The sequence below is a fragment of the Chiloscyllium punctatum genome, chromosome 5 (genome assembly GCF_047496795.1).
Source record: "Chiloscyllium punctatum isolate Juve2018m chromosome 5, sChiPun1.3, whole genome shotgun sequence".
Lineage (NCBI taxonomy): Eukaryota > Metazoa > Chordata > Chondrichthyes > Orectolobiformes > Hemiscylliidae > Chiloscyllium > Chiloscyllium punctatum.
The window spans coordinates 35,387,326-35,401,038 of record NC_092743.1 but is presented as its reverse complement, the minus strand read 5'-3'; the positions used below and the strand labels follow the sequence as shown (position 1 = coordinate 35,401,038).

General features: G+C 39.5%; 1 protein-coding gene across 2 annotated transcripts in view; it reads left to right on the top strand.

The window, feature by feature from the left end:
- LOC140476974 (mitogen-activated protein kinase kinase kinase 3-like) overlaps positions 1-13,713 on the top strand; it is a 111,691-nt gene that overhangs the window by 35,007 nt on the left and 62,971 nt on the right. For both annotated transcript variants that reach the window (XM_072570022.1, XM_072570021.1), the window contains exons 2-3: positions 2,417-2,499; positions 8,245-8,339. In XM_072570022.1, coding sequence (XP_072426123.1) covers positions 2,481-2,499; positions 8,245-8,339 — 114 coding nt within the window. In that variant the 5' untranslated portion in view covers positions 2,417-2,480. The remainder of the gene's footprint in view (positions 1-2,416; positions 2,500-8,244; positions 8,340-13,713) is intronic.

Below are 13,713 nucleotides of genomic sequence, written 5' to 3'. Positions count from 1 at the left end.
TATCTTAAACTGGTTGTTAGTGTAACTTGTGGTATACAGTACTAGGGATGATTCATGACGTGCTGATAATTTCAGAATCACATTAATATTAGTTATATTCTGAGTCTTGGTGATGTGATTCCAAGTCTGTAGGCTGTACATCCCAACAACTCGCACATCATATCAGTTTCTTTAGCTCTTTGCAAAAGACAACAGTACTGACTGTACTCAACTGTCCTGTGCTTGTATGAGATCAACTTACAGGACTCCAGTTAAAATCCAGCATTTTATGTACTGAATATGTTTTTTATTGTTGATCTTTCTGTCCAGATGCTCAGCAATGTAATACAATGTAATACTATTTCTACACTGCTATTGCTTAATTCAGTCTGTGTGGTTTAGACAGTTCAGGAAGTCCAGTTGCTACATAATTGCTGCATAAATTTTAGATTACTCATGTCTTTGCACAAAAAGTGATGCAAACTTTAATAAAATTTTCTGTTTTGAAAAATATACAAAACTTTTTGCCCCCCCAGATGTTTTGTCCACTCACTGAAGGCAACATTGCATTCCAGTTCTACATACACAGTAGCAATGTGGTAACTGTGCCCATGCAGTACGTGTTTGCAGCCTGTTCAAGAATGCAGTACATCAAATCCTATTCAGTGAGCTTCACATAAATGGAGGTTGAATTTAACTCTGGCAAGAACATGGCCCAGTGAGTGACTAACTGGACTGTGAGCAGTGTGAGCAAGTTGGACATGTTTGCTGCTTACTGACGCTCCAATCAAAGTACCCCTGGGAATTTGGTGGGAAGTAACTGTCTGGCTTTAAAATCGGGCATCTCGGAGGTTGTTGCCATTAGACTAGAGTGAATGGATGTGAAAAAAGAAATGCTTTCATTTTTATTGCCAAAGCAATTTGCAGTTTATGAAATAGCTTTGCTGCGTAGACACCGTTGTTCTAATGGAAATGGGATAGCTAACTTTTACAGAATAAGCTTTCACAATTGCATGATGTCAGTGACCAGGTAACCTCAATTTGTGAAGTTGATCGAGGAATGAGTATTAGCCAGACCACTGGGAACAACTCCTTTACTGTTTCCAACATAGGACCATAGGTTCTTTAATATACTTTGAGAGAATGATTGGGGGAGGGAGAATGTTATCTCCCTTCCACCCTCCAGTGTGTTTGAAGGTGACGAGGGCATATATAAAATGGGTGCGCCACGAAGAAAACAGTCATACTTGAAAATTAATGTCTTGATCGTACATGAGCTCATTTTGACTTTTGGAAACGTGTTGGCCCAGTCTGTATCGTTGGCTTGTCTTACTGACTTTTCCTTCTGATGGCCAGCCTACCGTCTGCTAAACCTGCTCCTGATCTTGTCCACCACATTATAGGGGAGGGTAAAGTGTCTGATACTCTGCCCGCCTGCCCCATTTGAGCCTCATAATTGGACGAATGCTGTCATCTAAGGGCCTTGTGTGAGCCCAGTTCTGGCTCTGTAGCAAATATTTGGTTTGTGGGTAAAAGTGGAAGGAGGCTGAGCACCCTGGCAGCTTTGACAGTGCAGGCTGCTGTTCGGTACAAAGTACTGGAAGCATCATGTGCAGAACCGCTGGCCCTATCAGGGACATTGCCGTCTCCTTGCTCTTCCTCCAAACTCTCCAACCCCCCCCCCCCCCCCCCCCCACAAATAATGGGTCCCTGCTGACCCCATCCCCCACTCTTCCACCCAACTGGCCATTCTAACCCGATTCTCACCTGCGCAAAATGAAGCAACTATTCTTAATTAACCATTCTGCTTCAGAAAGAATGACCAGTTAATCAATTTTTTTTAGTAGTATTTGTTGAATTAAAAATGTTGGCCAGAATGTTGGCAGCCTTTGTCAATGTTTGAATGTTAACCTTCATCCATGGTAAAGTGGAATTTGTTTATCTTCCTCCTCAACTTCTGTTCTTTTGTATAAATACAGAAGACTATTTATTTGCTGAACTATCTCTGATCACCTCGTTATTGTCGGGTGAGGAAAAAGGTCATACCACCGATTGAACCTGAAACTGTCAGGCAATATGTGATTGAAGATGCTCTTCTCATGTTAGACCATAGGAATAGTCGTAGGCCATTCATCCCATCAAGTCTACTCCACCATTCAGCGAGATCTTGGTTGATGTGATAATGCTGAACTCCTTTTTCCTGCCTTTTCCCATAACCTTTCATTTCTTTACTTCTAAAAATGTTTCTATCTCAGCCTTGAATATACTAGATGACCCAACCTGTATAACTCTCTGTGGTAAAGACTTTGACAGATTCACTACTTTTAATAATGTTTTTAATAAAGTGGACTTGTATGCATATTTTTAAAGGAGATTTTGTTTAATGTGCTATACTTTATTATTAGTAAATATACTTTCACATCTTTTTCCCCTGTAGCGTGACTTGGTGATGGGAAGATAGTCCAGAATTTGCTACTTTAACAAACAGAAAGCTTGTCCTCATGTTGACAGTAAGCATGGGTAAGTAAACAATTATGTCCACTCTTAAAAATTTTCAGACTAGTAAAACAAAACTAGTGATTACGTGCAGCAGCTTAGTGTCCAAAAGAAATACAAATCATTTAGCTAACTTAGATGTTGTAAGGATAAGATAGCACGATATAATTTATAGAATCAAAAGAGGATTATTACCCCTAAACTTTGGGAGCAAAGCAAATATTGTGGAAGAGATCAATTGAGCCAAATGTTTCTGTATCCTAACCTTTCTTGGGACTTCATTGGAAGGGAACTGTTTTGCTTTGTTCCCTGTATATCACTACAGTGATTACCTGGTTGTGAACAGAGTTGTCTTATTCATGTACACACTGCTTTTTGTGTAATGCTTTGCTTTCATCCAATCCTTAAGGGGCAATTTACTATAGTGGGCTCTTCAGCTTTCTGAATTATAACACATCAGTGTATACTCTCATAGTTGTGAATCTGATATTTGAGAAATGGAGTCTCCTCTGTGTCCAGGAACATGTGTTAAAGCATTTTAAAAAAAACACATTAAAGCATATGTCACCAGTTTTATCATTAGGATTTAAAGAATAAAGAGTTTTTAAGAATGATTCCTCTGCTGAACTTCCTGAAGACTTGCATCATCCAGAGGGGATAGGACTGCTGTTTGCTAGTGCTCTTCTGTTGTCTCGATTTTAAAATAACAGAGACATATTTTTCATTGGGATGATCGTGCCAGTAAAAACAGAGTAGATTTAGACCATCCCCTTGTCCAATCACTAGTGAGAGGTGAGTATGTGCATTATGCAAATAACACACTCATAATGCCTTCACCCGACACTGAGGCGCAGTGCAAGGGACAGAGATCCAAAATATCAATACTCTGCCCAAATGGGGTGCACTGCCTTATGCTCATCAACTACCTTTAGGAATTTCAATTCTCAAGTATTCATTCCACTGAATTTACAATTTTAATAGCCCTTTTAAATTGAGATGTCTCTAGAGTTTTTTGTACTGGGGAGATATACTGTTAATTACTAGAAGTCGTAAATTAGCTTCTAAATCGACGACAGTTATATAAGCATAGCATAAAAGATTGTATAGTTTTCCTTTAAGTGTTTTTAAAAAATCATTTTGATCTATATGTTTATTCACAAAATGTCAGTATCATTGAATAAACCATCATTTGTTTTCATTCTTAATTGCCTTTGGAAAGTGGTGGTAAACTGTTATTGAATTGTGACAATCCTTGGAATGTGGGAACATCCACATTTCAGTTAAAAAAAACCTTTCCTTCACCCTAACATTGTCCCACTATACCGTTACAGTACATCTAATTCTGAATTCCCATTTATAAATGCTAACAGCAAAAATCTTCACAACGTTACAAAGCAATATATCAATGTTACAAAAAATTAACTAATTGCCCTTGTGCACCTAATGCCTGAGGGTGTCTTACTTAGTCTTCATTTTATTTTGTTATTGGGATGTTGGTGTTGTTGGGAAGGCCAGCATTTATTGGCCATCCCCAAGTACTCTTGAAAATATTGTACAGAGAGATGAACTCCAATTGCTCCAGCCAAATTGTGAAGGAATGGTGACAAACTTCCAAGTCAGGATAGTGTGAATTCTGGAGATGAACTTTCAAATGATAGTTTTCCCATGTGTACCTGCTGCTGTTGTTTTTTTGGGTGGTAGAGGATGTGCAGGTTTGGAAATGGTCTTGGCCGGTTGCTGCGTTGCACCTTTTGGGTACACACTTTTTGTACCATGTGTAACTTTGTTGAGCACTTTGCTGGTCTGTATAGACAATGCCTACTGCTCTGCCTTCATCAATCTTCTTTGTCATGTCTTCAAAAAACTCAAATCAAGTTAGTGAGATACAACTTCCCATCAGAAAGCCATGCTGACTGCCCCTAATCAGTCTTTGCCTTTCCAAATGCATGTAAGTCTTGTTCCTCAGAGTCTCCTTCAACAACGTACCTACCAGTGATGTCCGGCTCACTGATCTATCGTTCCTTAGCTTTTCCTTACTACCTTTCTTAAATACCGGCACCACATTAGCCCACCTTTCAGCACATCACCCTTGGCTAGCAATGATACTAATATCTCAGCAGGGGCACAGAAATCTTTTCCCTAACTTCCCTCAAAGTTCTGGGAAACACCGAACCAAGTCAGGATTTATCTACCTTTAAATGGTTGGTTCAGCTAAGCTACTGCTCAGTAGTAAACTTCACAGTGTTGATGGTGAGGGAATTCAGCAGTGACAATGTAGTGGAAGATCAAGAGATACTCATTTCCTGGCACTTGTGTGACAAACATTTTTCAGCCAAAGCCTGCCTCAGAGGGACTAGGACTGCTTAAGAATTTTGGTCTCCTTATTTATAAAAGAATATATTTGTCATAGAGGGAGTGCAGCATAGGCTGGTACAAAGCTGGTCCCAGTAAAGGCAGAACTGCCCATTTGAGGAGAGTGGTTTACTTGTCCTAAATTCATGAGAGTTTAGAAAGATGATAGGGAATCTGATTGATTGAAACATGTAGAATTCTAACAGGCCAGAGAGACTAAATACAGTGAAAATGTTTTCTCAAACCAGGGGATACAGTCTCAGGATGTGGGGTACTTTAAGACTCATTTAGGATTAAAAAACAATTTGTGTAAAAACATTTCTTCACTTAAAAGGTAGTGTACTTGCAGAATCTTTTACCACAGAAGGTTGTAGAGACCAAGACTCTGAATATATTCAAGAAAGAGATAGATAAAGTTTTAGGCTTTAAAGGCATCATGACTCCTGGGGAGAAAACGGAGATTTGACATAAAGATAAAGGATTAGCTATGTTTGTAGTGGATGATAAAGCAAGCTTGAAGGGCTTAAAAATGTGTTGCTGGAAAAGAGCAGCAGGTCAGGCAGCATCAAAGGAGAAGGAGAATCGACGTTTCGGGGTCTTATGCCCGAAACGTCGATTCTCCTTCTCCTTTGATGCTACCTGACCTGCTGCGCTTTTCCAGCAACACATTTTTAAGCTCTGATCTCCAGCATCTGCAGTCCTCACTTTCCCCAAGCTTGAAGGGCCGAATGGTTTGCTCCAAGTTCCAGTTTCTATCAAGGAATAGATCGGTGACAATACAATTAAATAACAAAGTAGTTCAAGGGACTGAATATCCTCCACATGTTATTATGAAAAGGTTTTTACTCAATCTTTAGTTCATCACAAAAAGAATTTTCTCTTGCTGAAGTATGTGTAGACTTTCGGACATAAGCATTTTTTTCCTGTGATACTAATACCAATTTGGCCAGTTTTTGTCTAATCAACACTTTTTTTTCTTGTTGAGACTGCTGTTGCAGAAATATTCTATGATTAAATTGTAGTCACTGTACAACTGAGTGAGGTAATGGTATTTTAGCTATTTGGGTCTGCCTCATGCAGTGTAGCCTGTCTGAAGTACCCAGTATCAATTGTTTTAATCAGTTGGGCTAGTTTGGGAAGTGGAGATTGGGTTGCCTATGTATTAAGTGAAGTTTATGCCTGCATGCACTATTTATATAGATTAACAATTTAGGTTTGGATAATCTCTTCAACTTAACCGAACATAGTGCAGTGAGAGGAGTGTTAAAGCATCACATGGTTGAGGAAGCATTTGAAGTCAGTGAGAGAAGTTAGAAGCGAGCAAAATATAATTAGGGAATGAGTTCCAGGTATGGAGGGTCTCTTATATAAAACCAGCACAGTTACAGGAAATCTGAAATTTAAAATCAAAACTGCTAGGATTAGCCAATTTGTCACTCTCCACTTGAGAGAAAAACTTTCATAGGTTGTTAGTTTAGAAATTCATCTAGTTTGGTTTCTGTCATGTTGTTATTTGCATGATATAGTAATAATGAAGTTAAATATAATCTTAGTAATCAATCTGTGTAATTAGGTACTTAGGTGGACTAAAACCAACCAGTGATGGAAAGCTTTGGGAATAAGATCTAAATTCACCTGTTTCTCCTCTCAGCATTCAATTCAGTTTGTTGCTTGGCTTTTTGATAATGACAAACGGCACTATCATTCATTGTGTACGTTTGGAAAATTGAAAAATAAGTAGCCTATTCAGCTTGCTCCATCATCCAATTAGATTGTGGCTAATCATCCACCTCCATGCTACTTTGCTGCATTATTCTTTATCGTTTGAGGTTATTAGTATCCAGAATCTATTAATTTTTTTAACCTTGAGCATGCTCAAAAGCTGAGCTTCTGTAGCCTTCTGGGGTAGATATTTTTCATAGACTGGCCCAAAGGCATTATTGTGGGTGTCTCAGCTGCAAATATCAGCCGTGTGATAACCAGTACAGCATGGCTCTTATTTTGGAGGATCTGGAACTTGTGTGAACAGGGCAAATAAGAACATGTATTTTCAGCTAGTTGGATCAAATCTTCATTGCAGCACACACACTCTGAGCAAGGAACTGTTCAAATGTTTAATTCAATGTATAATTATGCACAGAAGTCAAAGTAAAGAGAGGGAAGTAAAATGGAATTAAAGAAGAAATAAAAGAGGGAGAAAGTAAAAGTTAAAAATATTAAATTTCCAAAAATAACTATAATCTATAGGAATGCTACCTTGCAAAAAACTTGTAATTTCGCAGAGGCTGCTTGGCAAAAATCAAAACATGTCACATAACCAAAAGTTTACTAATATTCGACAGAACAAGTCCTAAATTTTTCTGGCACAGTTATTATGCATATATCACTTAAATACAGCAGCATCACACTCTTCAGTGTGTTTCACTCTTCAGAAAATATGCAAAGTACTGGTATATTGCTGCATGTGGGGGAACTAAGCAGAAATATCTTATTTCCATTTTAACTGACTGTGCATGTATGCGAGACATTGCTATCCAGTTTACTATCTGTTGACTTATTAAGTCATCCTTACCACCATCATTACTACTAGGGCCAAGCTTAGGGAACTAGTCAACACCAACAAAACTCGTAGCAGCAGTGTGTTGTATCTACACGATGCACTACAGAAATTCACCAGGACTCTTCCAGCATCATCTTCCAAACCTTGACCACTACAGCCTAGAAGTATTATGATAGTAGATTCATGGGACTACCACCATCTGAGGTTCCCTCCAGGGTTGTGGTCTAGGCCAACCATCATCAGTTGCCTCATCAATGATCTTTCCTTCATCATAAGGTCAAAGATGGGGATATTTGCTGATGATGGCACAATGTTCAGCACTATTTCTGTCTTAAAGGCAGAGGAGGCTTCAGTATTTAAGTGGCAAGATCTAGATCACATTCAAATATCAAGTGACATTTTTGCCTGGCTATTTATCTTGTTGCCGTTGTGGAGTCATGCTGTGCATAAATTGGCTGCATTGCTTCCCTGCATTGTAATAGTCACTATACTTAAAACCACAGCCATCATTGTAAGATGCTTTGAGAGCTGGTGAGATCAATTAAATTGGTAAATAATTATAAGTTCTTTATCATGTGTTAAGTGCTGAGTAACTTTTTTCAGATATTGGTAAGGCAGTTGAATGTTATTTGCATGCAAACTTTGTTTCTGGTGATAGTAACTTGGTTTAGTTTAATTTCAGTGTTTCAAAATAATTCTTTGAAGTTTAAGTAAAAATCATCTATGATATTTAATAGATGGGTTTTAGTTGAATCAATTTAAATTGGAAAGTTTTACTTCATCCAGTTGAATGGACAAAAATATCTTAGTATTTTTCATGTTACCTTGATTATTTCTTGGTTTTGTTTTGTTTCCAGATGAACAGGAAGCTCTGAATTCAATTATGAAAGATCTGGCTGCTTTGGGCAAGTGCAGAAAGTTGCTAAATTATGACATCAGCAAAAACAATCAGGTAAGCTTTGTGGGAAAGACCAAGACAACTTTAGTTGAAGTTGTTAAGTCTTGTCAGTATAGTCACCCGACCAATTCAGTGCGCTAATGCCGAATCTGCATTTAAATGTATAATACTTAGTTCACTACCTCAAATTGTCTCCAGGAAATGTGACTTCTTCAGTTAAAGACACATTTACATTATAGAGTTGCAATGAATGACACAAGAACAAGTTCGCTGTTTTCACAAGTGAGGATAAAATTTATTAGACGAGGGCCTTAAAGCAATAATAATTTTTTCAGGTAGATACAATATGACTTGGTCTAACGATTTAAAAGGACTACTTTGAGAAGCAAATGTCGTAAGTGGCAAGTTATAAGCAAGGTTTAAATGCTCCCACATTCAGTGAATCAGGCTCAAGCTCTGCAGCCCTACCACATCCAGTCATAGAATCACAGAATTCCTACAGTGTGGAAGCAAGCCATTAGGCCCATTGAAGCGAAAGTGAAGACTGCAGATGCTGGAGATTAGAGTCAAGAGTATGGTGCTGGAGAAACACAGGTCAGGCAGCATCTGAGGAGCAGGAAAATCGATGTTTTGGGCGAAAGCCCTTTATCAGCAATGATGCTGGGAGCCTTGGGGTGGAGACATAAATGGGAGGGGGGAGTAGGGCTAGGAGGAAGGTAGCTGAGAGTGCAACAGGTGGATGGAGGTGGGTGTAATGGTGATAAGTCGGAGGGGAGGGTGGGGTGGATAGGTGGGAAGCAAGATGGACAGGTGGGACAGATCATGAGGATGGTGCTGAGGTGAAAAGTTGGAACTGGCATAAGGTGGGGAGAGGGCAAATGAGGAAACTGGTGAAATTCACATTGATGCCATGAGGTTGGAGGGTCCCGAGGTGGAAGATGAGGCATTCTTCCTCCAGGTGTCAGGTAGTAAGGGAGTGGCGATGGAGGAGGCCGAGGACCTACATGTCTTTGGTGGAGTGGGAGGGGGAGTTGAAGTGTTCGGCCACAGGGAGGTAGACCCATTGAGTCCACGCCAACCTTCCAAAGAGCATTCCACCCAAACCCAGGGATCGAATGGCACATTTCTGATCCTGACTTCTTTAACTGGCATTTCTCTTTGCAATTGCAAAACTAGCCTTGCTTTCTCCTTCTTGACTGGCAGAAGTTTGACTTCCTTGAATTCAAAATGCCAACTCTCACTTACATATTCAGTGCTCTGCATGGCTTGTTCCACCCTAACTCTGACACTCCAATGGCCTTATGTCTGATCCCTTTCTTATTTTTGTCCTTTTGAAGCCTGAGTATTTAGAATATTCATTGCTAGCCCTACTCTTTGAACCCTTCACCTTTACTTCTGACCTAAGGTCAGACAATAGTGAGTTGTGGTGTGTGGTTAATTGAATGTTCTCTAATGTGGTTTGTATTACCATGATACCTTAGGTTAACGAGAGAGGCACTGCCCTATCGTATAAATGTAAATTGTATCCCAGCACTGTTTATCACAATTTAAAGTGATTTACCATAAACAGTTCACACTACTGCCATGGCACCCCCCTGTAATCTCAGTCACTACTTTGATTTGTGATTTGCAGAAGGAGAGGGACACTGCCAATTCAAGCCTTAGGAGAATGTTGAGTGCTGTTTCTTATGGGTGCAGCACTCAGGCATTCCACAGTGTACTTTTAATCTTGATTGTTTTGGAGTCTTGTCAAGAATGTCGTAATCATTCTGACTATTAGCAGAGCTGGAAGCTTATAGGCAGTGAATTCTCTGCAATTCAATTTTCTCATATTAAGTTTATATCCCATGCTAGTGCCTTTGAGTTTCTCAATTGGATTTTCAGATCCTTCTTAATTTTTAAGAGTTCAAAATACTTCTTTCCTCCCTTTTCCTTTGTATCATACTTGTCGTTCTGTTTTGCACATCAAAGCATTCCTTTGTTATCTGTTTCAGTTGACTCTGGCTAGCTTCTCACCCAGGGTGTGTTCCGTTTGGAAACGTCATTTAGTATTTGCTATTATTTTCAATAACTAGCAAAGCCCTTCCTTAGCTCCAGAAATAGATCCTTTGGAAAAAAAAATAATTTCTTCTTCAATATATTTTTTTGTTTTAGTTCACAGCACATGGATGTACGTACGTCAGCGTTGATTCTTCCTTTTGATTGTAGATCTGAAGATCTGCCTCATTGTTTTGTGCTTCTTTCATACATCCCCAAGCATCACTCCACTGGCCCCAAACAGCCAGCAACAAGTTAGAGGAACGCAAATTATTCTTTACCACAAAGATGAAACATTTCTGCTCACTTCCTTGTCTGCACCCACAAACACCCATCTTTCTGTTCCAGCTCTTTGAAATAGCGGTCATGCTTAGTTTCATCTTTTGGCCACAACTCTTAAGTTTACTTTGCTTGGGTACCTGTCTAACTCCTATTTAAATAAGTAGTTATGTTATCAGCTTCCACTACTGTTTCTGGCCAACTGTATCAGGGAAAGGATTTCTCACAATTGCCAAGGATTTTGAATTATTGAACCTCTTGCAAGAGGAAATACTTTTCTTGGTTTACACTGTATAGATATTACATCTTGAAGCCCTCTATCAGGTCACATGTTCACACTCTCTGTTCCAAGGAATATCTGAAAAAAAACTTGGATTTTGATAGCACATTTTGCAGTAAAATGTCCCAAGAGGTGTAATCCGACAGAAACTGAAACCAAGCCAAAGGAATTATAAAAATGGTAGACAAAAGCTTGGTTGAAGAGAGAGATTTTAAGGAGGACAGAGAGGGTTAGAAATTTTACAGAAGCAATTCCAGAAGGTGGTGGCTAGGTGGCTGAAAGCAAAGCAGCTGATGGGGTGAATGAGCTTGGGGCTACATGAGAGATCAGATGTGGAGGAACACAGAGATCTTAGCAGATCTAGTGCTGCAGGCAGTTACAGAGACAGGTGGGTGGAAAGTGTGAACAGGCTCATGAAATGAATGGAAGTGAGAACAAGAAATGTTATGGTCAGTTGTCTGGAGAACTGTCAGCCATAGTTAAAGATAAAGCAAGACATACCAAAATTGCTGGTGTAGACATTCACTCCAGAATAGGTACAATGGAAATGGAGAAATGGTAAGAATAGGTCAAAGTGCTTACAGGAAGTAGGATGTGAGAAAGTGTAGTCGAAGTAGGTGTGAGTATTTTGCTTGAATATTGCTTGATAGTCTACTCCTTAAAGTAGGAACAGACGCATTGAGGAAAAGAAGGGAAGACATGTGCCAGATAAAGAGGTGATGGAGGTGACCAATGAGTGACAGGAATAAGGAATGTACCAAATATGCTACAAAAAAATAGGCATAGCCAGGGCCCACAAGGCCCAACACAATGTATTTTATTTTTGAGGAAGCGAGTGGTGTTAAAGAAGGAATTTTTTAATGTGAGAACAAATTGAACCAGGCAGAGGAGAGCGATGATGGGTGGGGTCTTGTTGGGCCTCCCGTCACAAAATCTGATTCAACATCTTTCATAATGTTCACCTCTGCTCCTATCACATCTCCTCTGCTGTTGAAACCCTAATCTTTGCTTTGTTATTTCCACACTTAACTGTTGTATTGTTACTCAGAGTTCCTTGCTTTAAATTAAGCATGAGCTTTGAAAACACCACTTACCACTTTTACCTTATCTAAATGACCTCCTCTAGCTCTTTAACCAGCTGAATGCTCTCCTGGTTGTTGTTGCTGTTTTGTCAACATAGAAAACAGAAGGAGGAGTAGGCCATTTGGCACTTCCTATCTTGCAATTCAGCATGATTATAGCTGACCACCCAACTCACTAACCTATTCCTGCTTTCCCCTCAAGACCTTTGATCCCTTTAACTCAAATGCAATATTCAACTCCTGTTCAAAGTCATTCATTGTTATAGCCTTGTTTGCTTTCTGTGGTAGCTAATTCCATTGGCACTTCACTGTTTGGGTGAAAAAAATTCTCCTTGTCTCAGTCCTAAATGGTTTAGCCTATATTCTCAGACTGTGATCTCTGGTTCTCGATTTCCCCATCATCAGGATCATCCTTCCTGCAATCAATTATCTAGCCCTGTTAGATTTTTATAGTTTTCTAAGAGATTTCCCCCTCTTTCTTTCTGAACTCCAGCAGTTAAAGTACTACTTGATTGAATCTCTCCTCAGGTCCTGCCATCCCAGGAATCAGTCTTGTCACCCTTCACTGCACTCCCTCTATACCAGAACATTGCCCCTCATAAAGTGACCAAAACTACTCTCAAAGTTACATGTGTGATCTCCCCAACACCCTGATAATTACAGCAAGACATCCTGCTCCTATACTTGAATCAACTTGCCATGAAGGCCAACATATACAGATTGCCTTCTTTAGCACCTGCTACACTTGCATGTTTATCTTCAACAATTGGTGTATGAGGACACTCAAGCCTTATTGCACGTTGTAGAAAGTGAGGACTGCAGATGCAAGAGATCAAAGTCGAAGAGTGTGGTGCTGGAAAAGCACAGTCAGTCAGGCTGCATCTGACAAGCAGGAGAGTTAATGTTTCGAGCATTGACTCTTGTTGCACATTCCCCACTCTTAATTTATAGCAATTCAGATAATAACTCTGCATTCTGATTTTGCTTTCAATTGGATAACCTCACATTTATCTACATTATACTGCTTCTTCCGTGCATTTGCTCACTCACTCATCTTGTCCAACTCATTGAAGCATCTCTGCATCCTCACAGTTAACCTTCCCAGCAGTTTCGTTGTCTGTAAACTTTGAGATATTACACTTAGTTCCCTCATGTAAATTATTAATATACATTGTGGACAGCTAGGGTCTTCCCTAGTACTGATCCTTATAGTCATTGCCTGCCATTCAAACATTTACCCTTTTATCCTACTGCGAATCCTCTTACAAGGATGCCTTCCTTGAAGAAGCTCGATTCCTGAAGAAGGGCTGATGCCCGAAACGCCGATTCTCCTGTTCCTTGGATGCTGCCTGACCTGCTGCGCTTTTCCAGCAACACATTTTCTTCTCTGATCTCCATCTGCAGTCCTCACTTTCTCCTGGAAGATTTACCCTTTTATGCCTACTTTTTCTCTAATGTGTGCCAACCAAATTTTGATCCATTTCAATACTCTATCCCAGTCCCATATGTTTTAATTTTATACATTATTCTCTGATGTGAGACTTTGTAAAAGTTTCCTGAAAGCTCTGAACGCCTTCTAAGTAAACCACATCCACTGATTTTCCCCATATCAATTCTATGAGTTACATCCTCTAAGAATTCTGATAGATTTGGCAAGCATGATTTCCCTTTTATAAATCCATGCTGACTCTTCTGTTCCTGCCATCATTTTCCAAATGCTGAGTTGTTAAATCTGATGTCTCCCAACACA